Source organism: Aulonocara stuartgranti, assembly GCF_965226115.1.
Source record: "Aulonocara stuartgranti genome assembly, chromosome: 23".
In the NCBI taxonomy this organism is placed as follows: domain Eukaryota; kingdom Metazoa; phylum Chordata; class Actinopteri; order Cichliformes; family Cichlidae; genus Aulonocara; species Aulonocara stuartgranti.
Genome location: NC_138958.1, coordinates 18,772,903 through 18,797,500, shown reverse-complemented (window position 1 = coordinate 18,797,500; position 24,598 = coordinate 18,772,903). Strand labels below are relative to the sequence as shown.

General features: G+C 39.2%; 2 protein-coding genes across 6 annotated transcripts in view; both read left to right on the top strand.

The window, feature by feature from the left end:
- Nucleotides 1-10,414, top strand: part of LOC309700801 (sentrin-specific protease 7-like) — a 26,932-nt gene extending 16,518 nt beyond the window's left edge. For 3 of the 4 annotated variants that reach the window (XM_082524623.1, XM_082524622.1, XM_082524624.1), the window contains 10 exons: nucleotides 31-98; nucleotides 173-289; nucleotides 896-1,018; nucleotides 1,116-1,208; nucleotides 3,641-3,717; nucleotides 4,185-4,240; nucleotides 5,367-5,410; nucleotides 5,837-5,905; nucleotides 8,223-8,373; nucleotides 10,124-10,414. In XM_082524623.1, the coding sequence (XP_082380749.1) occupies nucleotides 31-98; nucleotides 173-289; nucleotides 896-1,018; nucleotides 1,116-1,208; nucleotides 3,641-3,717; nucleotides 4,185-4,240; nucleotides 5,367-5,410; nucleotides 5,837-5,905; nucleotides 8,223-8,373; nucleotides 10,124-10,279 (954 nt within the window). In that variant the 3' untranslated portion in view covers nucleotides 10,280-10,414. Of the gene's footprint in view, nucleotides 1-30; nucleotides 99-172; nucleotides 290-895; nucleotides 1,019-1,115; nucleotides 1,209-3,640; nucleotides 3,718-4,184; nucleotides 4,241-5,366; nucleotides 5,411-5,836; nucleotides 5,964-8,222; nucleotides 8,374-10,123 lie in introns of those variants that run through there. The other variant, XR_014274756.1, reaches the window with a different exon arrangement.
- A 2,890-nt stretch (nucleotides 10,415-13,304) lies between these two features.
- The window catches only part of LOC309701044 (uncharacterized protein), a 33,173-nt gene continuing 21,879 nt past the window's right edge, over nucleotides 13,305-24,598 (top strand). Inside the window, exons 1-7 of one of the 2 annotated variants that reach the window (XM_082525011.1) lie at nucleotides 13,305-13,645; nucleotides 14,456-14,665; nucleotides 17,088-17,254; nucleotides 17,550-17,578; nucleotides 18,492-18,518; nucleotides 19,822-19,874; nucleotides 21,640-24,578. In XM_082525011.1, the coding sequence (XP_082381137.1) occupies nucleotides 13,567-13,645; nucleotides 14,456-14,665; nucleotides 17,088-17,254; nucleotides 17,550-17,578; nucleotides 18,492-18,518; nucleotides 19,822-19,874; nucleotides 21,640-24,578 (3,504 nt within the window). In that variant the 5' untranslated portion in view covers nucleotides 13,305-13,566. The remainder of the gene's footprint in view (nucleotides 13,646-14,455; nucleotides 14,666-17,087; nucleotides 17,255-17,549; nucleotides 17,579-18,491; nucleotides 18,519-19,821; nucleotides 19,875-21,639; nucleotides 24,579-24,598) is intronic. The other variant, XM_082525012.1, reaches the window with a different exon arrangement.

Here is a 24,598-nt window from a genome sequence, read left to right as displayed (position 1 = left end):
CAAAAGTCACAGATGTGTGTTTCCTGACAGAGGTCGAATCAACTGAGCAGAGGTCAGAGAAACAAGTCCAGCCTAAACTCTGCTGGTCTTCCCACCAGGTAAAACCAGTATAACCAGTATAACCAGGACAAACACTACATATATGGGCTTTAACCCTGAGTTTGGTCTCCAGGCTGATCCAGTACCCCGTGGCCCCCTGCAAAGGCCGCATCACCGTGACCAAGGAGGACCTGGCCTGTCTGGATGCTGGCGAGTTCCTCAATGATGTCATCATCGACTTCTACCTCAAGTCAGTTTGTCCACTTGTCCTTGCTTCCTTTGCTTTTTTCTTTCTTTACATTCCTCCCCTCTTTTTCCCTGCCCCCTAACCTCTTGCTGCTTCTTTCTTTTCCCTCACGCTTCCCTTCCTTTCTACCTTCTCTGCATTCTTCCTTCTTTCTTTCATTTCTTCACTTCCTTTTCTCCTTGATCCCTCCTTCATTTCTTCCATCCCTCCATCATCCTTCTTTGTTACTTCCTTACTTTCCTCTTTACTTCCTTCCCCAATTTCTTCTTCCTATCTTCTTCCACTCCTTTCACTTCTTTTCTTCTGTTTTTCCTTCCTTCTTCCGTCATTCCTTACCTCTTTACCAGATTCCTTCATCCACTCGTCCTCATCCCCTTTTTTATTCTTCCTTCCTTCTGCCTTCATTTCTACTTTACTTTCCTTCTTCCCTCTATACTTCCCTCTCTCATTACTTCCTTCCCTCCTTCCTTCTTTTTTCCCTATTCCTTCACTGTTTTCTCCCCCCAACCCTGATTCCTTCCCCCGCCTACCTCCCTCAGAGGTTTCAGAGGTTGTAGTAGCTGCTGGTCACCTGCAGGGGTCCCCCTCCCCTCCTTCTTTGTGCTGCAGGTATCTCCTCCTGGAGGGCGTTGGCGGCTCGGTGGCTGAGAGGAGTCACATCTTCAGCAGCTTCTTTTACAAGCAGCTGAGCAGACGGCGAGCGGCCGGCGAGGGCACCGCCCCCTATGTCCCGTACGAGCAAGCGTGTGCATCTCTTTTATTTAAAAAAAAAAAAAAAGGTGTGCGAGGTTTCAGATGTCTGAGTGTCTCTGTGCTCATGTGTCCTCAGTGACCGTCACACGCGGCACCAGCGGGTGAAGACGTGGACTCGCCACGTGGACATTTTCACCAAAGACTTCCTGTTCGTGCCTGTCAATCAAGAGTAAGTCCCTCTCCTCCACCTTCACAGTGGCGCTGTGGTCAGCTGGAATAAAGGAATAAAACCTCCTGGAGCCGCCCGCACTGACCTCAGCTCCTCGCCCCACATTCAGAGACGCCACTTTTCAATAAAAGCTGCACTTGAGCACCTCATCAGCGCACGTACCTGCCAACTGGCCGCACGTGATGGCTTTACCAGAGACGCTTCCTCCACTGTCGCTCCACTCTGACCCCAGGCCCAGCCCCCCCCCTCAGGGTCCTCATTAACATCCAGACCTGCTCAGGACATCTTAAACCTCAGGCTGCTTTTACGGCATCTTTGCACCATTCCTTCGTGTTTTTAACGAGGCCAGGCGACATTTTACCTCCACACTGAGAATATTTTCAGAGGCGCAGTGTTAATGTGGCACCTTCATACGTTCATACAGCAGATATCCACATGAAATACTCAGGCCTGAAAAACACATTAAACTCTGTTTTTCTTTTTTTTTTTTAAAAAGGGGGAAAAAAGTGCAACCAAATCAGTTTAACTCCCACTCAGAGTCACAACCACAGAAAACCTGGCTTTGTTTTCCTCTGGTCAGCTCTCAGCACCAACGTCACAGTTTCAATAGACCCTGTGCACGAGAAAATGCTAACTTCCTGGTTTGAGACCGGATGTAGGGCTACTGCAAAGATATACTCCAAAATCATGACCAAAACTTGAAAACGGAAAGATTGCGTTAAGTTACAAAGAGCAGAAGGTGGGAACACTCACCGCTGCTGTGTCATAAAAAATCTAATGATCAATTTTGATGTTTAAAGAGTTTAGATCAATCAGTTGTTTACATCACTCAACACAAGCAGAACTGCATTACTGCAGCAGAAGACACATCGTCCACATTCAGAAGCACATCTCTGTATAGTGACTGGTCTTATGATTTAAACAGGCAAATGTTCAGCATTCAAACTACAGGTGAAGAATAGTCAAACCAGATGTTTCCCTGTTATGTCGATATCAGCTAGTCAAGTACAGACCCGCACAGCATGTTAACAAACCGTGAAAAAAAGCCACACAAAAAATGAATGATTGCTGGTAAGGGTTTCTATACATTAGTATTTACGAAGGGTATGTTGTGACTTACCTTCAAAATTACAGTGGTCCCTCGCTAATAATGCGGTTCTCCTTTCACCTCGCTGTTTCGCAGATTTTTTTTTTTTTTAGTGCAAGTTTTCATGGTTTTTTTTTTGTTTTTGTTTTTTTTTTTTTTACGTCACATTGTGTCCTGCGTCCTGATCGCTGCAGACGATCTCCTCCGTGACGTCTCTCCTGTACAGTACAGAATCACTGCATCGATCGCTAGCAGTGTGACTCTGAAGTGCAGTACTGTATGTCCACGATGTCCACGAAATGTTTTGCACCGTCAAAAAATAAAATTGGCTACTTGATTTCACCTATCGCTGGTTAATTTTAGAACATAACATCCGCGATAAATGAGGGACAGCTGTTTACAGATACTGAGAAATATAAAATTTGAATCCCTGAGGCGCGGGGGAAAAAATATCAAGTCGATGAACATAATTTACAGATATATTGGATAAATGCCCAAGACATCTATAGAAATGTAAATCGCCACGTGATTCATTCATTTGCTTAACTTGTTTTGGATTGTGAACGAGGCGCAAATAGGACACCGGAAACAAAGCTCCCAACAGGAGTTTCCGCACTGGAAGTAGCATATGCTAACGTGCACATAGTCTATAATGTCCCATTATTAATCATTATAAAATGGAGATCAACATTTATTTTAAATTATTATTACTGTTGAATAAAACGTCTGCTGATTTTGAGGTTGTTCAGTGGGACTATCCATTTTTTTTCACGTTATTTCATTATTTTTAAAAATGTTTTATGTATTTTTTTTTTTGTTTTAAAATATTCTTACTATTCTTTCTGTTTTTTTTTATTTAATTATTAATTATTGTGACATATAAGGCCATTTTTCTTGTGGTTTTGTGCCATTTTTATGCTTTTTTTTTTTTTTTTTTTTTTTTTTCTTTCTTCTGGGACATTAATTTTTTAACACATGTATTTATTTGGTAGCCACTACTTCTTTTTTTTTTAAAAATTTTTAACTAAATTTTAATTCAATTATTTTTTTATTTTCTTTTACTGGTATTTTATGAAACTTTTTAGTGCAAAATGTCCATTTTTCTTTTCTTTGACCTTCTTATTTATTTTGTGTAGTTTTGTTTTCTTACACATTCTTTTTTTTTTTTCTCTGTACAAGCTCAGTTGTACCACATTTTTCCAGTCTTGACTTTTTTCCTCTTTTTTTTTTTTTTTTTTTTTTTTTGTAAATATTTAAACCATGAGTGTGTGTGTGTTTTTAGCTTTGGTTCTGGGTTTTTCTGTCCGTCTCTCCTCAGCTGTATGTTGTGGTTTTGTGTTGGCAGAGCTCACTGGTACCTGGTGGTGGTGTGTTTCCCAGGTCTGGAGGAGGCTCGGTACGAGGAGTTTCAGAGGCGAGCAGGTGAGCTGACCTGGTTTTTGTCTCTGTGGCTGAATGAAAGCTGTGGCTTCGGTCACGTTCAGCAGAGCGTCTCTAATGGGCACCAGACATACTGGTGTTTACGTCCCTCTGGGAGGCAGCGTTTTAGGGTATTTGGGGCACAATGTTCGCCAGCGCTGATTAAAACACCATGCTCAAAGTTGACACCCAAAATTAAAGGATTAAATGTTCCAGACTTAAATATGTTCTCCACTAAAGACCCATTTAGACATTTTTGAATCTTTATGGTCTATAAATCAGCTCGTAGTAAACTGGAGGTCACATCTGGTTCATCATCTGTGCTCATTTCTCCTTTTTTTTTTCTTTGACCATCTTTCCATTTCATTCATTGATCTTTTTTTTTCTTTGGTGTTCTATGTTTAACCTCACATGTAGTTTTATTTAGAGCTGCTCGTGTAGACGCGAATGTGTTTTTGTTGTCGTTGCAGGGAAATCCGGAGCTGTGGGAAAGCCAAACTCTAGTCTCGTGTCACAGCAGCCACCAGTAAGTTCATACACTGTCATTGCTTTCAGTGTGGTGTAAATATCCAGTTGTGTCACGACCACAGAAAGCCGGTGACATTCAGGTTGTGACATGTGTGGGTCTAAAATGTTTCTCAACTTTGATGTGAGCAACTGAAGCTGGAATGATGAGAGTGAAAGGATAGCCTTGACTCACATGTAAATGCATCACACGGTTACCTAGGCTACCAGAGCCTGAAATGTCCACTGGCAACCTTCCGTCAGCAATAAATAACCATTTTTTCAGTATTACCTGCTCAGCCAGGATTCTAAGTGTTCTGAGCTGATCTGAGAAAGTGACATCAACAGACTCCATGTCACTGATTGGCTAATCAGTGGTGTCACTCGATGAGTCGTGAGGGTCTCTTAATAAAATTTTAGAAACCTGGCAATGGGGAAACTTACTGGGGAAAAAAAAAAACAACCAACATATACTGTGACTGTAAGTACAGGACTAATTTCATAGGCACTTTATTTATGGCCCTTACACTTTAATTATAATCCACATATACTGTAAGTACAGTGTAAACATACTGTAATTATAGATCAGCTCCACTGATTACACAGACTGATGAGCAGTAACTTTATTGTAATCAAACTTGAACTTGACTACCCTTTAATTACCGTTTAAATATACTTTTTCACTTTAGGTGTGAAGTTGATTGTAGTAAACTGTAATTACATGTTAAAGTTACCACTGGTTTCACAGTAATTAAGCAGTACCTGGTATTTAAAGTGTAAGTACAGACTGTAAATCCATCAAAATGCAGCAGGTGTCCTCAGTCTGTGGAGGGTTTCCACCTCGTTTCATACAGCTGTGACGACACTGTTTATTTATATTTATGTAAAACTGATCCTCTGAGATTTCACGCTGCACATTCATTAGTTCACACAGTTTATTTGGCTCAGATGATCAGTTCAGTGTTGAATCTTCTAGTGAGATCTGTTTGGGAAAACATGGGCTGACCTTTGTGTTGAATGTGAAATGTGATGGTTAGTTGATGCTGCTGAAGAGGAGGAGATGCAGCGTTCTTTACAATCACTGAGATGTTTTTCTCCGTTATTGTTTTAAAATCCTGGGTTTGAGTAACTGTGTTGTGTGTTTGCAGGAGTCCAGTGAGCAGGGCTGGAAGAAGGACAGAGTCTTAAAGAGGTCAGAGTTCACCCACATTAGATTTTACATCGAAATCAATCAGAAATGATCAGATTTTATTCTAGTTTTGTTTTTTTTATTTAACTTGTCACTTTTTCTGCACATATGACAGATTTTATCAAGTTTATACATCATTTCGTTTCAATCACGGAGGTTTCTGTTCCTTATTTTACCAGACACATGTCAATGATGTTTCTTTTCATGTTTTTCTTCTTCATTTTTCTTGAGTTTATTTGCTTTTTCTCATTACTTTTGTGACATTTCATGCAGATTTCCATTTTTTCCCCAGTTTTTATTCCTTTTTTGTTCAGTTTTTTTATATTTGTGGACCGTTTTCATTTTTTTATTTTTTATTTTTATTTTTTGTATTATTTGCAGTTTGTCCAGTTTCCTTCCATGGTTGTGTAACACTGTCATTGTTTGCAGGCCGTGCCTCCTGGTCATGGACTCACTGAAAATGTCGTACCACGACAACGTCTGCAGACTCATCAGAGAGTGAGTTCCACCTCAGGACGCACAGAGGACAGAAAACAAACCAAACCCACATTTATCAGTAATGTTATATTCGTTTTTAATGAAATATTTAATATTAACATAGTTACCACAATTAAAATATTTTAAAGCAATTTCTAAAATAATTGTATAATTTGTTTTATTTCCAATGTAATAAATTGTTGAAAATATTTAGGATCCCATAAAAATATGAAAAACATTATATACTGTATTTTCTACACTATAACGCGCACTTAATTTCCTTTAATTTTCTCAAAAATCGACAGTGTGCCTTGTGTATGAATTCTGGTTGTGCTTACTGTCCTCGAACTGATTTTATGTGGAACACGGCGCTCAAAAGTCTATCAAAAAATGTTTTAGTACGACTTTGGTAAGCTATGAAGCTGCACCGCTTGATGGATTGTTGGAGCATTACAGTTATTGTAGTGAGGAGCCTCGCAGAGTAATCTGGGTCCAAAACTACGTCCGCCTCAGGTCCCAAAGTCAAACGAACACTGCAGCATTTTTAATAAAGGTTTGTAGATTTCTAGGACTTAGCAATTTTGAGACTGCTGCATCCCTCTGCAAGATATCTCACTATTTTTGACTTTTCTGAGCCTGTCAAGTCCTTCTTTTGACCCATTTTGCCAAAGGAAAGGACGTTGCCTAATAATTATGCACACCTGATATAGGGTGTTGATGTCATTAGACCACACCCCTTCTCATTACAGAGATGCACATCACCTAATATGCTTAATTGGTAGAAGGCTTTCGAGCCTATACAGCTTGGAGTAAGACAACATGCATGAAGAGGATGATGTGGACAAAATACTCATTTTCCTAATAATTCTGCACTCCCTGTATAATGATGTGTTATGTGATGGCTAGCGACACAGCTATGTTAGCATAACATAAACACAGTAAAGCTGGTGGATGAACGCTAACTTTTTACCACTCATAAAAGTTCCAGAGGGTGCCTGATGTTAGGGACAAATGCAATCTGATGGCAGGATGCTGTAAACAGACCAAACTTCAGTCAGGAGAACAACTGAGATAATCCATCCACAATACGAGGTTAGTCATTAATATACTGCAACAACATGGGAATAGAGCAGCGAGAGAATTCAACATTAATACATCAATGGTACGGAAGTGGAGGAAGCAAGAAGAATAAGTTGAGTAAAGTTTGACTTATTTGACTGTTTTGCTTTGCTTAATGCGCCTTATAATCTGGTGCGCCTTATGGTCTGAAAAATACGGTAATATTATTAAATGTAATAATATTATATAAAGAATTAAATAAAAGTACAAAAAATAAATAAAGAAATAATGAAAGAAATGCTTAATACATGCACCAAAAATTAATTAAAAGGTATTATGATGTCAACACAATTACCTAAATCAATGTCAATTGCAAATTAATAAAGTGAGGGAATATTATTGATCAACTAATCACGCACAGACTTAGTTTCACTGAGTAAAAATGTTTGGGGTTTTAAGTTAGTGTCACAGTTGCTTTCACGTCCCTGTGGTATTTGAACATACAGTGGGGCAAAAAAGTATTTAGTCAGCCACCGATTGTGCAAGTTCCCCCACTTAAAATGATGACAGAGGTCAGTAATTTGCACCAGAGGTACACTTCAACTGTGAGAGACAGAATGTGGAAAAAAAAATCCATGAATTTACATGGTAGGATTTGTAAAGAATTTATTCGTAAATTAAGGTGGAAAATAAGTATTTGGTCACCTCAAACAAGGAAAATCTCTGGCTCTCACAGACCTGTAACGTCTTCTGTAAGACGCTTTTCTGTCCCCCACTCGTTACCTGTATGAATGGCACCTGTTTGAACTCATCATCTGTATAAAAGACACCTGTCCACAGCCTCAAACAGTCAGACTCGGCGACAGCCCCAAAACATCACTGCTCTCGAGAAGATCTGCATGGAGGAATGGGCCAAAATACCAGCTACTGTGTGTGCAAACCTGGTAAAGACCTATAGTAAACGTTTGACCTCTGTTATTGCCAACAAAGGTTATGTTACAAAGTATTGAGTTGTATTTTTGTTATTGACCAAATACTTATTTTCCACCCTGATTTACGAATAAATTCTTTACAAATCCTACCATGTGAATTCATGGATTTTTTTTTCACATTCTGTCTCTCACAGTTGAAGTGTACCTCTGGTGCAAATTACTGACCTCTGTCATCATTTTAGGTGGGGGAACTTGCACAATCGGTGGCTGACTAAATACTTTTTTGCCCCACTGTATTTAACTGTGACCCACCAAGCTGCAGGGTTAAAGGTCCTCTCTCTGTTCAGCTACCTGCAGGTGGAGTGGGAGGTCCGCAGGAAGTCGCCTCGTCTGTTCACGTCCGACACCATGAAGAGCTTCAATTGCAGAGTCCCTCAGCAGGACAACAGCAGCGACTGTGGACTCTATTTGCTGCAGTATGTCGAGAGCTTTCTACAGGTGAACACACACACACAAAAACACACAGGTGTGAATATTTTTAACAAAATATTAACAAAAGATATAGAGAACAAAAGAGTAATAAACTGTGTGAAGCATGTCAAGAATGTATTTAATTATCTAGAAAACAATAAATTGTAATTATAAAAATGTGAAACAAAGTCTCCAAATAATTATTTATTTTTGGCATTTTTTTTTAAAAAAATAAATTGTATCATAATAATATTTATCACACCGTAAAAATTCTATTGAAATATGTGAAAAAAATGTGTAAAATCACAGAATGATGCTGGTAAAGAAAATATTAATTAGGTTCCTTCTATTTGTTATGTTTTTTGAGGGTAAATGTGTTGAATCGTATTTCAAGTGCGTTTTTCTGACGTTATGACTAAAAATAATATTTGAATTAGGCCTGCACAATAAATCGAAAATTTATTGTCATCGCAATATCAGCCTGCGCGATGGGCCCATCGCAAAAGACGGCGTAAACTGCGATAATTGGGTACCTTAAAATGTTTACACACGTGCTTTAAAAAAATTACCAATCAAAGAATCCCCTTTACACATTTGACCAGTCGAACAGAGCCCTTAACGGCATTAACCAATCAAATGGATTAGAGGCCCGCTTCATACGCAGGTGGAGAGCGAACAACGCTGCAGCAACGAGTCAGAGTTGTAAAGGCTGAGAGCGAGACGCATGACGAGAACGCTACTGACTATGAACTCGTGCCTAAAAGAAAGAAATAGTACCTCGCTTATTTGGAGGTACTTTGGATTTGATAAAGACGACGTTCTCCAAACACAGGTACTCTGCAAAACTTGCCGAACACTAGTCTGATCCTCTGGTGGTTGCCACGAATCTCCACCATCATCTTCAATACAACCACAGAGAACTGTTTGAATAGTTCCAGAAAGACAGGGCTAGCCAAACAAAGGTTGCTAATGTTAAGACAAAGAGCGCAGCAGTCCAACAACTGTCTCTGTATCAGAGTTTTTCAAGTGGAACTCCTTATGAGAAAACGCCGAAGCGGTACGAAGAAATAACAGAGGCCATTACAAATTTTGTGACAAAGACATGATGCCTATACATACAGTTAGCAGAGAGGGCTTCACCAGTCTGATACATAAAGTGGACCGGAGATACCGCATCCCCTCACGAAACTACTTTTCCCATGTTGCCATTCCACAAATGTATGAAACATGCCGCAAGACCGTCATGTTTGAACTGAGCTACAGTAAAGAACTACAGTAAAGTTTACTCTCCAGTTTTGACTTACATCATAACTACTTGGTGAGTGGTAAAATGATGAACAGCTGCACTGAGATAATTTGCAGTATAATTTAAGTTATGTTTATTTAAAACAAATTCTTTCAGGATGTCTTTCAGAATTCAAACCTCAGAAATTTTTTTTATGGGGGCAATGTTTCAATGTTAAAGTGCACTTTGTTACACTGCTAATACAGCAGCTTTCATTAAATAAAACTGTTGCAGTAAAATGGAAATTATGTATCGGGTTTTGTTTTTTTTTTTTTGCTATTTATTTTATCGCAAGTCATATCGTTATCGCAGTACTGATCACAGTTATCGCACATCGCAGGTTTTCCTAATATCGTGCAGCCCTAATTAGAATTATAAACTTAAAGAAACTTGCTTTTTTTTCGCGTCACTCTGTTATCGTCTTCACGGTGCGCTTTGTCTGATGTCCTGATGGTCTGAGGCTTAATCGAGCTCTCTGATTGGCTCCTCCAGAACCCTGTGGTGCACTTTGACATCCCGCTGCGGTTGGAGAGCTGGTTTCCGCGGCAGCGAGCGCGACAGAAGCGCGACGAGATCCGGAGTCTAATCATGAGTTTGCACCAGAGTCAGCTGAAGGAGGAGGAGCCAAAACCGTCGCCGAGCCGCTAACTCGTCACCGCCGCTGCTGCTGCTTCATTGACTGCTTCCTGTTTCACTCAGTCAAACTATATGTCTGTGAATGTACATAAATTTATACTGACACTTCCTGGTTTTTAAATAAAAGTATTTATTTAAATTTTACAATGTGAGGCTCTTATTTTGAAAGCCTGGAGCTGGCGTGCTGCAGAGTGAAGCGTGTAATTGATGCATTAATTGGTAATCAGTTGTAAGTGAAGTGAGGAGAGTGTGTCCTTGGTGTTTGTCTAAGCTGGGGTCAGAGGTCACTGGGTTACTACCAGTGAGTGTCTTGGTGTTTTCTAGCATTCCGACTTCTTTAATTTACTTTTTTAATTTATTTTTCTCCGTTTCTTCATGTTTTAGTCGTCTCCTGTTCGAACATGATGCGATGTTTTTATTTCTGTGTCTGTGTTAAAACATGTTTATGTCTGCTTTTGTGTTCGTTCGATTGTGTGGGCTAGTTGGGTAATCTCTGTGGTTTTAGCAGAGCGCCCCCCCCACTGAGAACCAATCGGCTTACCGCTTATTAAGTGGATCAGACAGGAGGGGGCGCCGGCCTCAAGGAGGGCTTATACATTTAAAGACAGGAGCGCCACAGTAGAGGCCAAGATTAGTGGATGAGCATAATGACCGCTAATTACTCACCTCTATGGAGCCCAAAAAAACTTTAACTGAGGTGGGATGCACCATAGAGCCGCCGCATGTCAACATAACGGCTGTCAGAGAATAAAGTTTTCTAACCAAAATAAACTTGTTAAAATTTAAAAACATTAAAGACACCTTAGAAATGTCGGCCTGTACTCTCCTGGCCTAAATGTGTTTGTTGTCTGGCCTTGGTCTGACATCAGTTCAGCCCAGTTTGGTCCCTTTTTGGTCCCAGGCTTGGATGAACTCTGGTATCTCTTACATCTAGACTTGGTCCAACCCTCTTTTGTTCGGGCGTTGGTCCTGGATGTATTGGGGCTGTTCTGTCTCTTCTCTGGTTCTGGTCCTGGTTTGACTCTGAACTGATTGACTGACTGACTTTTTTTTTTTTTTTTTTAGGCCATAGAACCGGCTAATCTTAGCGATGGGAGGTTGAGATTAGACAGATTTATGGCCCCTATGAGACCTCCCAAAATAATCTAAGTGAGCCCTGAAGACGGAAAACTGGAAGTCATAGCTCGAATAAATCCTTCTCCGTTTGTTGTCATTCAACCTGCATGTTTCTTTAGGTTTCTTCACTATGTCTGTAGAAAATATCGATATGATAAAGTAGATCATGTAAAGATATTAATACATATAATTTTTGTATATTTCATGTAAATTATGTTAATATGGACATGTGACATGTTATGCAAAATTAAATGGTTTGATTTTTGTCATGTATTGTAGTTTGTTTGTTTGTATGTTTTTTGTTATTGAATGCAAAAAATGTTAAAATACAGAAAGATTTTGATTAAAATGGTTTTGAAAACGATTGTGAGCTTAATCTTTAACATCTGTTAGCGTGTTAGCACATTCCGCTGAAATCATAAAAAATATAATTAATAAATCATTTAAACCTTATTAATAATCTGAAAAATGCAAAACCTAACAAAGTAATCTGAGTAAAGATGGGTTGACTGGGTTATTCATGCTCTCAGGAGCTTTTGAGAATTTATTTTATATTTAGTGTCACTTAAGTGTTTTGTTTTTTTTACCCCTTTTTTTTTAAATGACTGTGAAGACTGTAATGTTACTCAAGGAAAAATAAACATGACATATTTATGGTTGTCACTGCCACCACTGACTTCATCTGGATTTAAGATGGATTGTACTGAAACCATGTACTGGTTGGATTTTGGCTGTAATCTACCTGGAATGTTGCTGATTTCTGACTGGATTCTGCTGGAAAATATGAATCAGTGGACATAACCCCAGGAAAATATGTACAGGATGCATGGTCACTTATACAACCAGTCAATTCAGATGGATTGACTGGATTATGGCTACATTCTTTGAGTTTTCATTGTAATCTGGCAGGATTGTGGCTGGAATCAGACACTAACTTTGTCCTATTGGATCAGAAATGTGACTATAAAACGCCACTCAACGCAACCACTCAATCTCAGCTCAGTCGCTGGATTCTTGTATGATGTATTCTAGATACAAAATTGCCTTAATGGACTTGATCCCATAACTATAAATAGAAGACTAATTTAGGGTCATTATTAAAATCAGTCGTGTTAGTATTTCACCAGGCTGGAGTGTAGATGTATTCAGACAGCAATTTTTTTTCTTAGTGGAGAGGAAATGTATGGAGCTCCAGAAAATAAATGCAAGATATTTTAAACATAACAATTAACTGAGCTAAAAATGGAACCAGACTAGACTTTGGTAGGATTCCATCTGAATTCAAACTGGTCTCAGACTGGATTATGGACCTATTCTGGTTATTGATTTCTGATGCAATCTAGCTGGATTATTGCTGGATTGTACATTGATTTTGACTGACTTGTGGTGCATTTGAGTTGGATTGTAGCTGGAATCAGCCAGCGGCTTTGTCTTAGTGGAAATGGAATTTGCTCCTAGAAAAATAAAGGAAAGGATCATTTATGGTCATCATCGTTCTGGCTGCACCACAGAAGAACTTTTCCTTCACAAATGTCAGTTGTTTTGGTGGAACTTCATTTTATTTTAAGGAAATTACCTTTTTTGTAGAAGATTTATTTTAATGATAATGTATCTTGGACTTTAAAGAGCTGCATTTGAGCACAAAAACAAAATAAACGGGATTATCTGACAGGGCTTCATAATTTTTTTTTCAGTCATTTGTTAGTTAGGATTATTTTCTGTTTCTCTCAGCATGGTTGTGGTGGTTAATGTTGTTACCTAGGTCTGGATTTAACCTGTCGTCTCACATTTTCTTGGGCTTAACTCTATATTTTACCACTAAGTTTTAACCCTGTGCACTGTCTCCTTGCCCGACACAGCCTGTTTGTTTGATTTCCTTCTGACTGGCCCGTCGCAACGTGGCTCTGACAGTCATCCACTCCAGCAGCTTAACAAATAGGATTAGAGCGAAGAGGAAAAAAATCTCCGGCAGTAGCAGCAAAGTCCCATCTGCTCACCTGAGAGGAAGCGGCCTGCAGACAGCACACACTTTAGGATCTCTTTTGTCTTCTCTTTTTCTGTTTCTTCTGCCATGAGAACTGGTGGATGGATGAGCGGGAAGTTGCTGATGAGCTGAGAACGTGGAAATAAGGAGCAGCGAGTCCAGGGTGGATCTTTCGGGGAGGTGGTTTTCTTTTTGAGAAATGGTTGGAAAGTGTGGGAAGCTGGTGCTGTGGGTGCTTGGGGCCATGCTGCTTTCATGCTGCTTGTACATGGAAACAGGTCTGTATGTTGATGTTATTAACAGTTATTTCTTTCCTTTTATTGATAAAATGCTCTGAATGATAGTGCTGCTTTACAAAGTAAAAGCACAGTGTCATCAGCAAAATATCACAGTAAAAGTCATGACCGATGTATCACATACTTTGATTCTTTTAATAAAAATTTTCTAGTATGAGCTGAAGAATTGCATAACAGGGGAAAAACAGCACCATCAGTCAAGTGAAAGTTTGGAGTAGCACTAATTCTATTTACTTTGGTCAGATTATTGATCCTGACACATCGAATCTTCAGTAGTGTTTTCCTGCTGGAGCCATTTTAATCAGCGGCTCCTAATCTGGGGAGGTGTGGCCCTCAAATGGGCCGTCAAAGGAAGACCAGTGACACATTAAAAATGGGAAGGATGGGATAGAGTTTAAGGAGGAATATACAATAGAATTATACCTCTGGTACTCAGTGTGGTAACTTACTATGTTACAATGAGGTCAAACTCAAACTGCAACAATAACCTTCAATAAAGTTTAAAACTGCTCCCTTAAAATCAACTAATTTATCAACTAGTCAATCAACCAAAGGCTATTTGGCAAATATTTTGATTAGGTGATTATAATTTAAAGCACTGTTAGTTCCGGTCCTAACAGAAATAAAATAAAAAAAATAAAAAACCTGACAAAAACAGACAGAACCTATAATTTGTTTTTAAATATGAAGTAACTTTAAGGTAACAGTCAGGTACCTGTAAAGCAGTACCATGTACTTTAGCTGTCCTTAATATTAAGTATAAAGCAGCACTAATATTAATTTAAACCACAGATGCCACCTTTGAGCTGGAGGTGGGTTTGGAGGAGAGTGGAGAATCTACAGGAGAGCCAATGGCAGCCTCTGATGAGTTGTTATACAGACGACACGGCGCTCTATCTCGAAGGAAGAGGGACGTCTTGTTTCCCAGCGGAGTCAAGCTTTGCTCTCAGGAGACGTTCGACCAAGCTATTGCGAACCACCTCAGCTACTTCCATCTCAGAGGTACATCTCTCCGCCCATCTGCACTTCTTTCGATTCACCTGCCTTAATTTTGATATTTGTGCCTGCAGGCGACAAGGTTTTCCCCTTCATCTTCTCTTCAAAGCTAGAGCGTTTTCACTTAGGCTCTGATCAAAGCATAAGCTTGAGCAGCAAGTCTGCTGTCACCTCTGTGGCAGAGGTCAGAGGTCATGCAACGCCAGATGCACTGTTTCTTAACAAGCCGATCAGCTCGTTCAGCCTTTTGGTTTCAGTTCTGTCAATTGTGTTGAGTTGCTGGGATTTTGAGCAGATTTAAAGCATGAGTCAAATCTCTACTTTAATCAAGTTTATCCCTCTATATCAATCAAAAAACATCTCTCTGTATTTAAGTCTAGCTATGGCTTACACCTTAACACAACAACACAGACATAAGCACTTAAAGAAACCACTGAGTAAAGCTCACATGGTTCCAAGGTGAACAATCAGCTTCAAACCTTTATTACAGTGAAAACATGTCTCTGTGTGTCCCAGTCTCTATTTGGGTCAAAAGAAACAGAACAATCATTAAAAAGTTCAGATTTTTTTTTAAATAGCAGCAAAATGAGCCAAAGCAAACTGGACCAACACATGAGCTAAATTAACTTTATTGCTGTTACAGCAAATGTTGGCAGGAGTCATGCAACAGGATTTAACACAATGCACTCAAATACACAAAGAACCACAAATACAACAGCTTCGTAATTCATCCGTCTCATAACCTGAACATATTAAAATAATACAATGATCAGTAATAATGGGGGAAAAAAAGCCCAAAGTAAACACAACGGGGAAGGTTTCAGAAACAAGCACTGAATGCTTTTGGCATGAAAGGATTTCTTTCACATGCCTCATAATCTTACTGTTGATTTGATTGAATTCATGTAAACAGACTCATAAATGACATTTTGTACAGAACAAAAAATCTTTTTAATTAAATAGCAAATGAAACATCTGTGTTTCTTTTCTCTGATGCCAGAAACAAAAAAAAGTATTTCCTCGTTTATACTGATGCTATTTTCTGACCTTCATTGCTGGAATTTGTTCCTTGATTTAAATTTCTCTGATCACATACTGTCCCTGTGTCATGTGCATGATTATAACATTAAAATGAGTTATGCTTATGATTTCATCAATGCTTGGACGTGGTTTCTGCTGGCATGATGCTAACTAAAAACTAATCCCACACCAATAACTAACAACCCCTTAAACACATTCAGTTTTTTTTTCCTTTGGGGGGGTATTCTTGGTTCAAACTTTGTATAAAGCAACAGCAATGTGATATTGCTGAAGAAACAGACGTTATTACAGGGTTTCATCAATCACCTCAGCTCTGCTCAGATGAATTATTATGTTTTTTCCCTCAAAGTGCAGATGTGGTTGAAATTACATCTCATCAACCATCCATCATGTTTCTTTCCCTCCAGCTCTTTTTAGGCCTCGTTTCTTTTCCATTGCACTTTCTCTTCAGATTCATTGATTTCTTTGAGCACATTCACATTACTATGTAACTTACTACAACTACTATATGTCCACTGTAGCCCCAGGAGATTAGCATTAAGAAATGTGTTCAAAGTGACAAAAAGCAACAAATAGAAGCAGCACCGTGGCTTTTTTGTTGGTGGATGGATCTTGGCCTGAAGACAAAGGTGTTTTTAAAATGTACTTGCTTTAGATGTGGACCGGATTTATAATATGGAAATGTTGTACCCTCTCAAAAACACTTGAGTGGAGCACCACTTGGTTGAATAACAGAGCACTATCTAAAGAAGCCTCTAATCATATGGAATTACAGATATTTATATACATTTATAGTCTAATTTTAGTCTCTCTTTTGATTTCCATTGTTTTTGACCACCTTGGGTCTTTTTGCAGATTCCTCTGTGATAATTTCCCTTTCATCCCCCAAAAAAGTAAAGAAATCTGGGAAAATATCACAGCAGCTTATGGAAAACATTCACTTATTCTTATTATAAAGGGATTTTTAACTCACTCAAGAAAAGATGTATCCACTGTCCATATAAGTAAAAATAAAAGGCAGCTAGCCCTTCTGCAAGTATCAACACAGTAAATACATAATAATTCCTCTTCTCTTCAGACTTGAGGGTTGATATGATTTACCTGTTGAGTTTTCACATTTACATTACGTCAGATATAGGTTAAAAGTCCTATCAGTCAGAGCTTGCAGGGGTGCTATTAGTTGTTGAAGTAAAAAAATGGAGGCAGACAAAAAGCTGCTTGTTTGGGCAAGATTATGTCTAAAATAGTCATGTAGCTTTGTGAGGACCACAAACCTGACAAGTGACAGCCTTACAGACAACTTTTGTTTTTTAATGTGGACCCAACAGTAAATTTTACCTTTCAGGATCTTATTATCTTCAGTAATTGGTGTCTCTGTGTGTTTTAGTGTGTCAGGAGACAGTTTGGGAGGCCTTTAAGATCTTCTGGGATCGGCTGCCCGAGCGGGATGAGTACCAGGGCTGGGTGAGCCGCTGCATGGATGGCTCCATCAGTGTCATGGACATAGGCAGATTCTTCAGCCAATCAGAGGAGCATCGGAGTCTCATCAGGAGTGTAAGAACACCACTAAAGCTAATAATTGATCCATTAATTGATATCTTAAACAATAATAAAAATATTTATAAGTTGCAGCCCTGCTTTCAGATAGTGGTATTGGTGCAAAACGTTTTATTCTCCACTGTTGTCATCATTATACATTTACAAAAAGAAGATTGCTGTGGTTTTCCATTCTTCCCCATCCACGTTAAATTAAAATTAACAGGCTAAAGCAAACCATATTCGTGCTTCTTTGGGAAGTTGTAAATTTTGGTGATATTCTTTGCTGATTATGTGTTTTTCTGTATTTCAGAGAGTTGCTCTGGTTGCTGCAATGAACATGTAAGTTACCAGCAATTAGACAGTCAAATGTGTTATTGTGTAAACTGTACAAATATAAATTTAACAAATCACTAAGTGACGTGTCATGTCCATGGATATCTTAAAAAGTAAAAAACAGTAAATAATGTTGTCAGGTCAGACAGGACTATTTAACGATTTGAACTTTGAAAGCTTTCAAGCAACAAAATCTTAATCAACAACTTTGATAATACTGCTAATTATAAACAGTCTACATGTAATTCAGCAGCACAGTCACACAGTGGTTAGCACGGTTGCCTCACAGCAAAAAAGTCCTAAGTATAATTCAACCATTAGGGTCTTTCTGTGTGGACTTTGCATGTTCTCCCCATATTTGCGTCCATATTAGTCCGGCTTCCTCCCACAGCCCAAAGACATGCAGTTAGTGGGGTTAGGTTAATTGTTGAATCTAAATTACCCATAGGTGTGAATGTGAGTGAGAATGGTTGTCTGTCTCTATGTGTTGGCCCAGTGACAGACTGGCGACCTGTCCAGGGTGTACCCTGCCCCTCACCCTATGGTAGCTGGGATAGCTCCGCGCCACCCTGAATTGGATAAGTGGAAGAGAATGGATGGATACATGTAATTCTTAGTTTATTGCTTTCCTAGAACATTATTTTTAACTTAATAAGTCTGTGGTCTTTAAAATAAAATATCTCACTTCAATACAACACATTGTACAACGCTAGTTCAAAGCAAATTATGAGTTTATGCACTATGTATAGCCTAACAGTATTAAATTAAGTTTAATCAGTATTAAATCAATAAGATTTCTGAGGACCTGACACTGAGGTAAATGGTTTGTTAGACTTTTTGTACCAGCAGTGATTAGTTCAAAAACTAAAAGTGGTGGTTGTGTATTTACATCTATGTTGTGTTTGATCACCTGCTGCAGTGTGCCCATCAGCCCTACTCCATGCAGGTAGGCCTGCAGACACTGAACACCAACCACAGAGCTGGGCTGGAGTCAGACAGTGGAATTAGGAGACCTATTTTGCTAATTTAGTGCTCTATATTCTGACTCTGGGATTTCAGAACTTATTACTTATTATTTATAATTGCTGAATCTCTATGCAGCCCTTCAGAATCAGAATACTCTATAAATTTCTAAGGAAATTGCTCCAAATCAATAAGGAGGGTAAATGACTGAACTAAATTAAATAATGTATATATTACAAAGTGAAATCAGGTCCTAATATATATATACAAATATAAATATCGAGAATATTACAGAGATTAAACACATGTGACTGACATTGTACTCTAAACTGTTTCTTTAACACCCCCGTCCCACCCTACCCCCTTTTCTGGAAGCCAGCTGAGGGGCAAACATCAGACTTTCTGAGCTGTGTGTGGTAAATAAATGCATGACATAGTTCAGACAGTTGAAAGAACAGTGGTTAACTCATTATTTAACACTATGTCTATGTTTACAGAATATATCTGACAGTGTTCGTTGGCATTAGCACTAAGATCAAAATGTATCAGAGTAGAAAATAAATAAAAAAAAATGTCAACTTTAGTCTAATCTAGAGATTTTGAAGAGCTTTAATGACTCCATCCCAGAGACAGAAAACTGAGCTTTGTTGCTTTCTACTCTGGCAGGACGCTGGCCAGTTTTAGAGGTTGGAGAAGAGAAAGGGAAGTGCTCGCGTGCGTGGCTTGTTTATCATCTCTGCTTTCTTTGGCTTGCTGCATGTTTATTTATTTATTTTACAGTTGTGTGGTTTTTGTTAATAAAAATTCCTCAGTCCAGCTGCATGGGAATTGTTGCAGTTTAATAAGTTTAAAGGGGAATGCCAACTATTTTAAGGATTCACAGATGTTTTGTGTACATTGACAATGAATGAGGCTCCAGGGTTTGTGGACCTGTAGGGTTTGGTAAATGTTGGACATAAATACGAGACTTTAAAATTGTTCTTCTCACTAAACTGGGAAACAAGAAGGACATAGAAACCTTAAAACAGATGATGTTCCCCTTTAGAAGTCACATTATCATGCTTTATATGTCTTTTGTAGCACATCAAATCTTTGTTTACTAGACAAAGTTAGACTTCACAGCACACCATCACAGAAGAGGACAAAAACAGAAGTATTAAAGCATTAGTATTAAAGAAGCTGGCACTGTCCTACTGGTTAAATGATGTTTCTCTCAGCTGAGTGCTAGAGGAGATAAATCACGTTTTTGCTAAATGCTTTGCTTTTTGTCTCTGTTTGTCTTGTAGCTCGGAGACACCGACCACTCAGACTGGAGATGCAGTGACCGAGATCTCACCAGGTAAATATTTTTGATATCAGGGAGTCTCCATTACCCTTTCAATGTTCTAATGAGCTTTTAATACAATAAGCAGTTATTCTTAAGATACTACTAGATGCTTTAGTTATTTTCCAGTGTATCAGAAATAATTCCCATCATGGTAATCAGTTCATCTGGCAATATTTGTCTTTTGAGCTCTGTGCTCTGGTCAGTATAAGCCAGTTATTCAAAACGTCCTTAACTTTGACCAATTTTTTTTTTAAGAACACAAAGTACATGAAGATATTTTTGGTAGTAACTTAGTAACTTGGCAGACAGAGCCTTTTACTCTGTTTGGTCAGAAAGCTCAGCTTTGTCCAGAAACACGTTTTGGACAAAAGCCAATCACGGCTCACTGTAGCCTCAACATGTGGCTACACGTGTACACAAGGTGGACCATTGCTGATTACTTGATTTATGCATCTCCAAAGATATATCTCAGCCAACTTGTACAGAGAAGGGTGTTATCATTATCTATTGTACCCTAATAAATTGTGGGTCAAGGAAGTTGATAAACCCACCAGGACACCAGGACTTTGGTTTAAAACTGATAAATTGAAAAAAAAAAAATACTGATTTGAGAAGCCCCTGTGCATGCCAAAAACTTCTAATTTAGGGATGTTTTGCCATCTTTGGCATAGCCCTAACAAATATTCATGAATGGGCTTTACAACTAGCTGAAGGAATCTATGGACTGGATGTGCATACAGATTAGTGCCTTACTGGTGACTCTTTTACGAGCCACTGAAAGTCTTTGTTGAAACCCCAATTGGTGGCACAAAGTGTCAGCAGCCGCAGTCACTCACCTTACAACCAAATCTGACTTATGTGAAGTAGGAGTGGGTGCAGGAGGCTGATTCCCGTGACACGCTCCACTCTCAGAATAGATCTGTAAGCCTATTTACGGGCAACTGTCTGGTCAATGGATGGAGACTGAGTAGAGGACTGGGAGCAGAAATGTGGACATGACAGAGTTACTGCAGGACAACTATCAGGGTTAGTGAAATCACAGCTACAGATGGTTCATTTTGACCTTGTTTTTGTTTCATGTCATCATCAGTATGATTTCTGTCAAAGTGCATCGGCTATGAGGTCTTCACATTGACATCCAATAGAAAGAAAACTGCAGAATGTTTTCATGACACTCTTGGTTCATGAAGTCAGTGACGTTCATGATAGTCCCCAGATCTCAATGAGATTCTCAACAGAACCCCTGCTGTCAGAAGTCATGAATTGCAGCCTTTTTTTTAGCAGATCATTTTAAGGATTAGTTACTTGTTGGCAGACCTGGAAGTTATTTTATCCAGAGGGAAAACATGGCAGACTTCCAGTGGAACTTTAGGTCACAGGTTAGCATTGTTAAGTAACATTCTTCAGCTCTGCAGTCAATGTCAATTACAAGCAGGAACAAGGAGGCAAAGGACACACCTTGTATTATGAAGCTGAAAACTGCAATAGCGAGGATAAACTGAGTATTTCTTAAAAACTGGTGCTCTTCTCTTCAGTTCTTTTAAGCATTTTATACTTACCCTCATTGTTACAAAGAACCCATTTAGGATATCTGATAAGTTAAATATATATACAGAAATGTTTTGGTGTTGTTATTTGTTGTATTCGAGATTAGTGTATCAACAATAAGGTGAGCAAAATTTAAAAATTCTGCAGTAGAATTTGGTTGTAATGCTTAAAATGCTACCTTTTCTTTGTCCTCCTCCTTTAAGTTTTCTCTTCTTTTTTGCAACTATAGGAGAGAGTGACATCATCATTGGATCAGAGACAATCACAATCAAGCAAGACGATCTTACTGTAGATCTTGAGGTCACTTCTTGGGTTCCTCCGGTCTCTGTGACTAAAGGTCCACATCAAGAGTCTACGGCACACATTAACACTGAGGTTTTAAGTGTTGGGGGCCTGCTTGAGGATTCTGTGGAGGTGGCAACAGAGGCTGATTACGCTGTTACACATAAGCCTTTAAATTGGATCGATCAGGAAATTGGGGAAGACAAAACTATCCCTGAAATATCAGATAAGGAGGAGGCTGTAGTTGAAGATGACAAGATCATTGGGATCATCCCTGAAAATGTGATCATAGTTGACTCTGAGGTCATTCAGGAAGTTACCCCAAAAGGTGAGAAACCTCCATTAGAGGTTGTGGCCCATGAAGCACCCACAGAAGAAACTGTTGTGGTTCTTCAGAAGCCCACCACAGCATCAGAAACTATCACATTGGAGGAATTAGGGCAGAAGGTACATCCGAAGGTGACCTCTGAGGCTCCTTCAGAAGTCATGATACAGCACATCCCTAAGGCAACCACGGAAGATGCTGTTGAGACAGAAATTAAACGAATTCCAGAAAAATCTCTGGATATCCATGACAAAACGTTCACTGAGGATTTTGTAGAGAAACCCTCAGAGGATTTACAAGAGCCAATTGATGAAGCAATACCACTTCCAATTCCTGAAGAAGCTGAAGGCAAAATACATGCACCTCCAGTAGAACATCCTTCAAAGGCAGTTGTAGAGGTGAGCCAAGAAGTAACCAAAGTCATCACAGAAGCAACAGAAACTGTATTACTGATAACAGATGCAGAAGAAGAAGCTGAAATATTCAATAATGTGACTCCAAAACAAGGATCTGCCTCAAATGTAGAAACAGAAGTCCCCTCCCAGGCCTCAATTCTGACGACAACACATAAGATGGAAGTAACAGTTGTTGAATACACTCCAAAGGACAAACCAACACTAATGGCTGAGGTTACTTCTAAGCCTGTTCTAATATTAGAACATAACAAAGGTGAAAAATATAGTGTCACAGAGGAACCGCCAACAATACAGATAACTACATCCAAGGAACACAGCAAAGAAGAAATACCAGTGGTGTCAAAAGAGGAGGTAAAAGCAGAAGTCAAACAAGAAGAGGTTGTTCTGGTAGATAGGACTAAACAAATAACACAGACTGGTGTAGAAGGGCCAAAAGATACAGTTGCTGAAGAAGTTGCAGTTCAAACAGTAACAGCACCAGAAGCAGCAGCAAAAGAACTACACAAAAAAGCTGAAGAGGCGACAGTTATAATGGAGACTACATTAATAACCTCAGACGATGTCGCAACAGACACAACAGAAGAAGAAAGAGCTGAGGTAGTTGTAGAAATACCTTTTGAAGAGGAAAAACATGTAACACAGATAGAAGGGAAAATATCGGAAGCTACAGGAGAACCAGTTAAAGATGAAGATGATACAAGTGATGACTTTAGAGAAACTGTACAGGAGGAAGGAAGAAAGGAAGAAACTACAGAACAACCAAAACTTTTAGTGGAAACTTTACATGAACCTGAACCTCTCAAACCTGTGGAAGAAATTGTAGATATAGTAGAACCTTCAGAAATGACTACAAAGGATGTCAAACCCATAGAAGAAACAACAAAGGAGACTGAGCCCACAATAGAACCAGCAGAAGAAGTAGAACTTGTAGAAGTCATCAGAGAAGAGACTAAACCTCTGGAAGAATTGGCACAAGAACTGGAACCTGTTAAAGAAACCACAGAAAAGACAGAACTAATAGAAAAACCAGTGACAGAGGCCAAATCCGTAGAAGAGATTCATGAGAAGTCACCACAACCCAAGAGAGAACCGACAAGAAAAACAGAACTAAGTGAAGAAATGACAGTGAAACCTGAACTCAAAAATGACCCAGTTCAAGAAGCAGAAGGACCAGAACTCAAAGCAGTACCCACAGAAGAACCAAGAGAAGGCGAACTCATCAAAGATACTACAGAAAAAACACAACCCACAACAGAACCAGCCCAAATTGAATCTATAAAAGAAACTGGTGAAAAAAATGAACCAACAAGACAATCTATAGAACAATCAAAACCCAAAATAATAACGGAGGATGATAAACCTGATTTTGTTTTAACATCTGTCAATAAAACTCAAGAAGCAGCTGAAGGGGAAACATTTGAGGACAGAGAAGAAGCTGCCTCTGAGAGCTTAGATGAGGTAACGGAGAAAGAAGCTGGATTTGAAGATCCAGAAACAGATGAAACTTCACCAGAAGTTACAGAGACCCCTTCAGAATCTGATGAAGAAATCACTCCTGTGCTTGTTGTTGTTCCAGAAGACACAGAGACATCTGCACCTGAGATAACAGTGGAACCTCCAGGTGGATCTGAAGTGGGAAGTGAGGAAGAAATCTCAAAGGCTCCACTTGAAAAATCTCCAAAAGCTGTCACTGATGCCCAACCAGACACAATTTCAGAGGTAGAAACCCCTAAGGGGGTCACCCCAGAGTCTCCTAAAGAGCTTCCCAGTAAGGAAGATGGTGCCTCAGATGAGGGCAGTATCCCGGTAGCTTTAGAAGACCCTGATCAAGAATCAGCTGAGGGTGACTCCCCAACTGAAGAAGTGGATGAAATCTTAACAGAGACTCCACTAGAAGTGGCACCTGAGTCAGTTGATTCCATCACCCTAGAAACAGTTGTGGATTTCACTGAAGAGAGAACACAAAGTACTACACTGGGTGCCACTGAGGAGTCTACCCCTACTTCCTATTTGGAGGTTACGACCAAGTATGTGGTCGAATACAATAATGGTAACTTTCCCGATCTTACAGAGAGGGTTTATGACGTAAATGGCAACTTTTTTGGAAACAATGGCTTCAAGTTGGAGGATGAGGAGGAGAACTTGGTAAGAAGATATGTTTAATC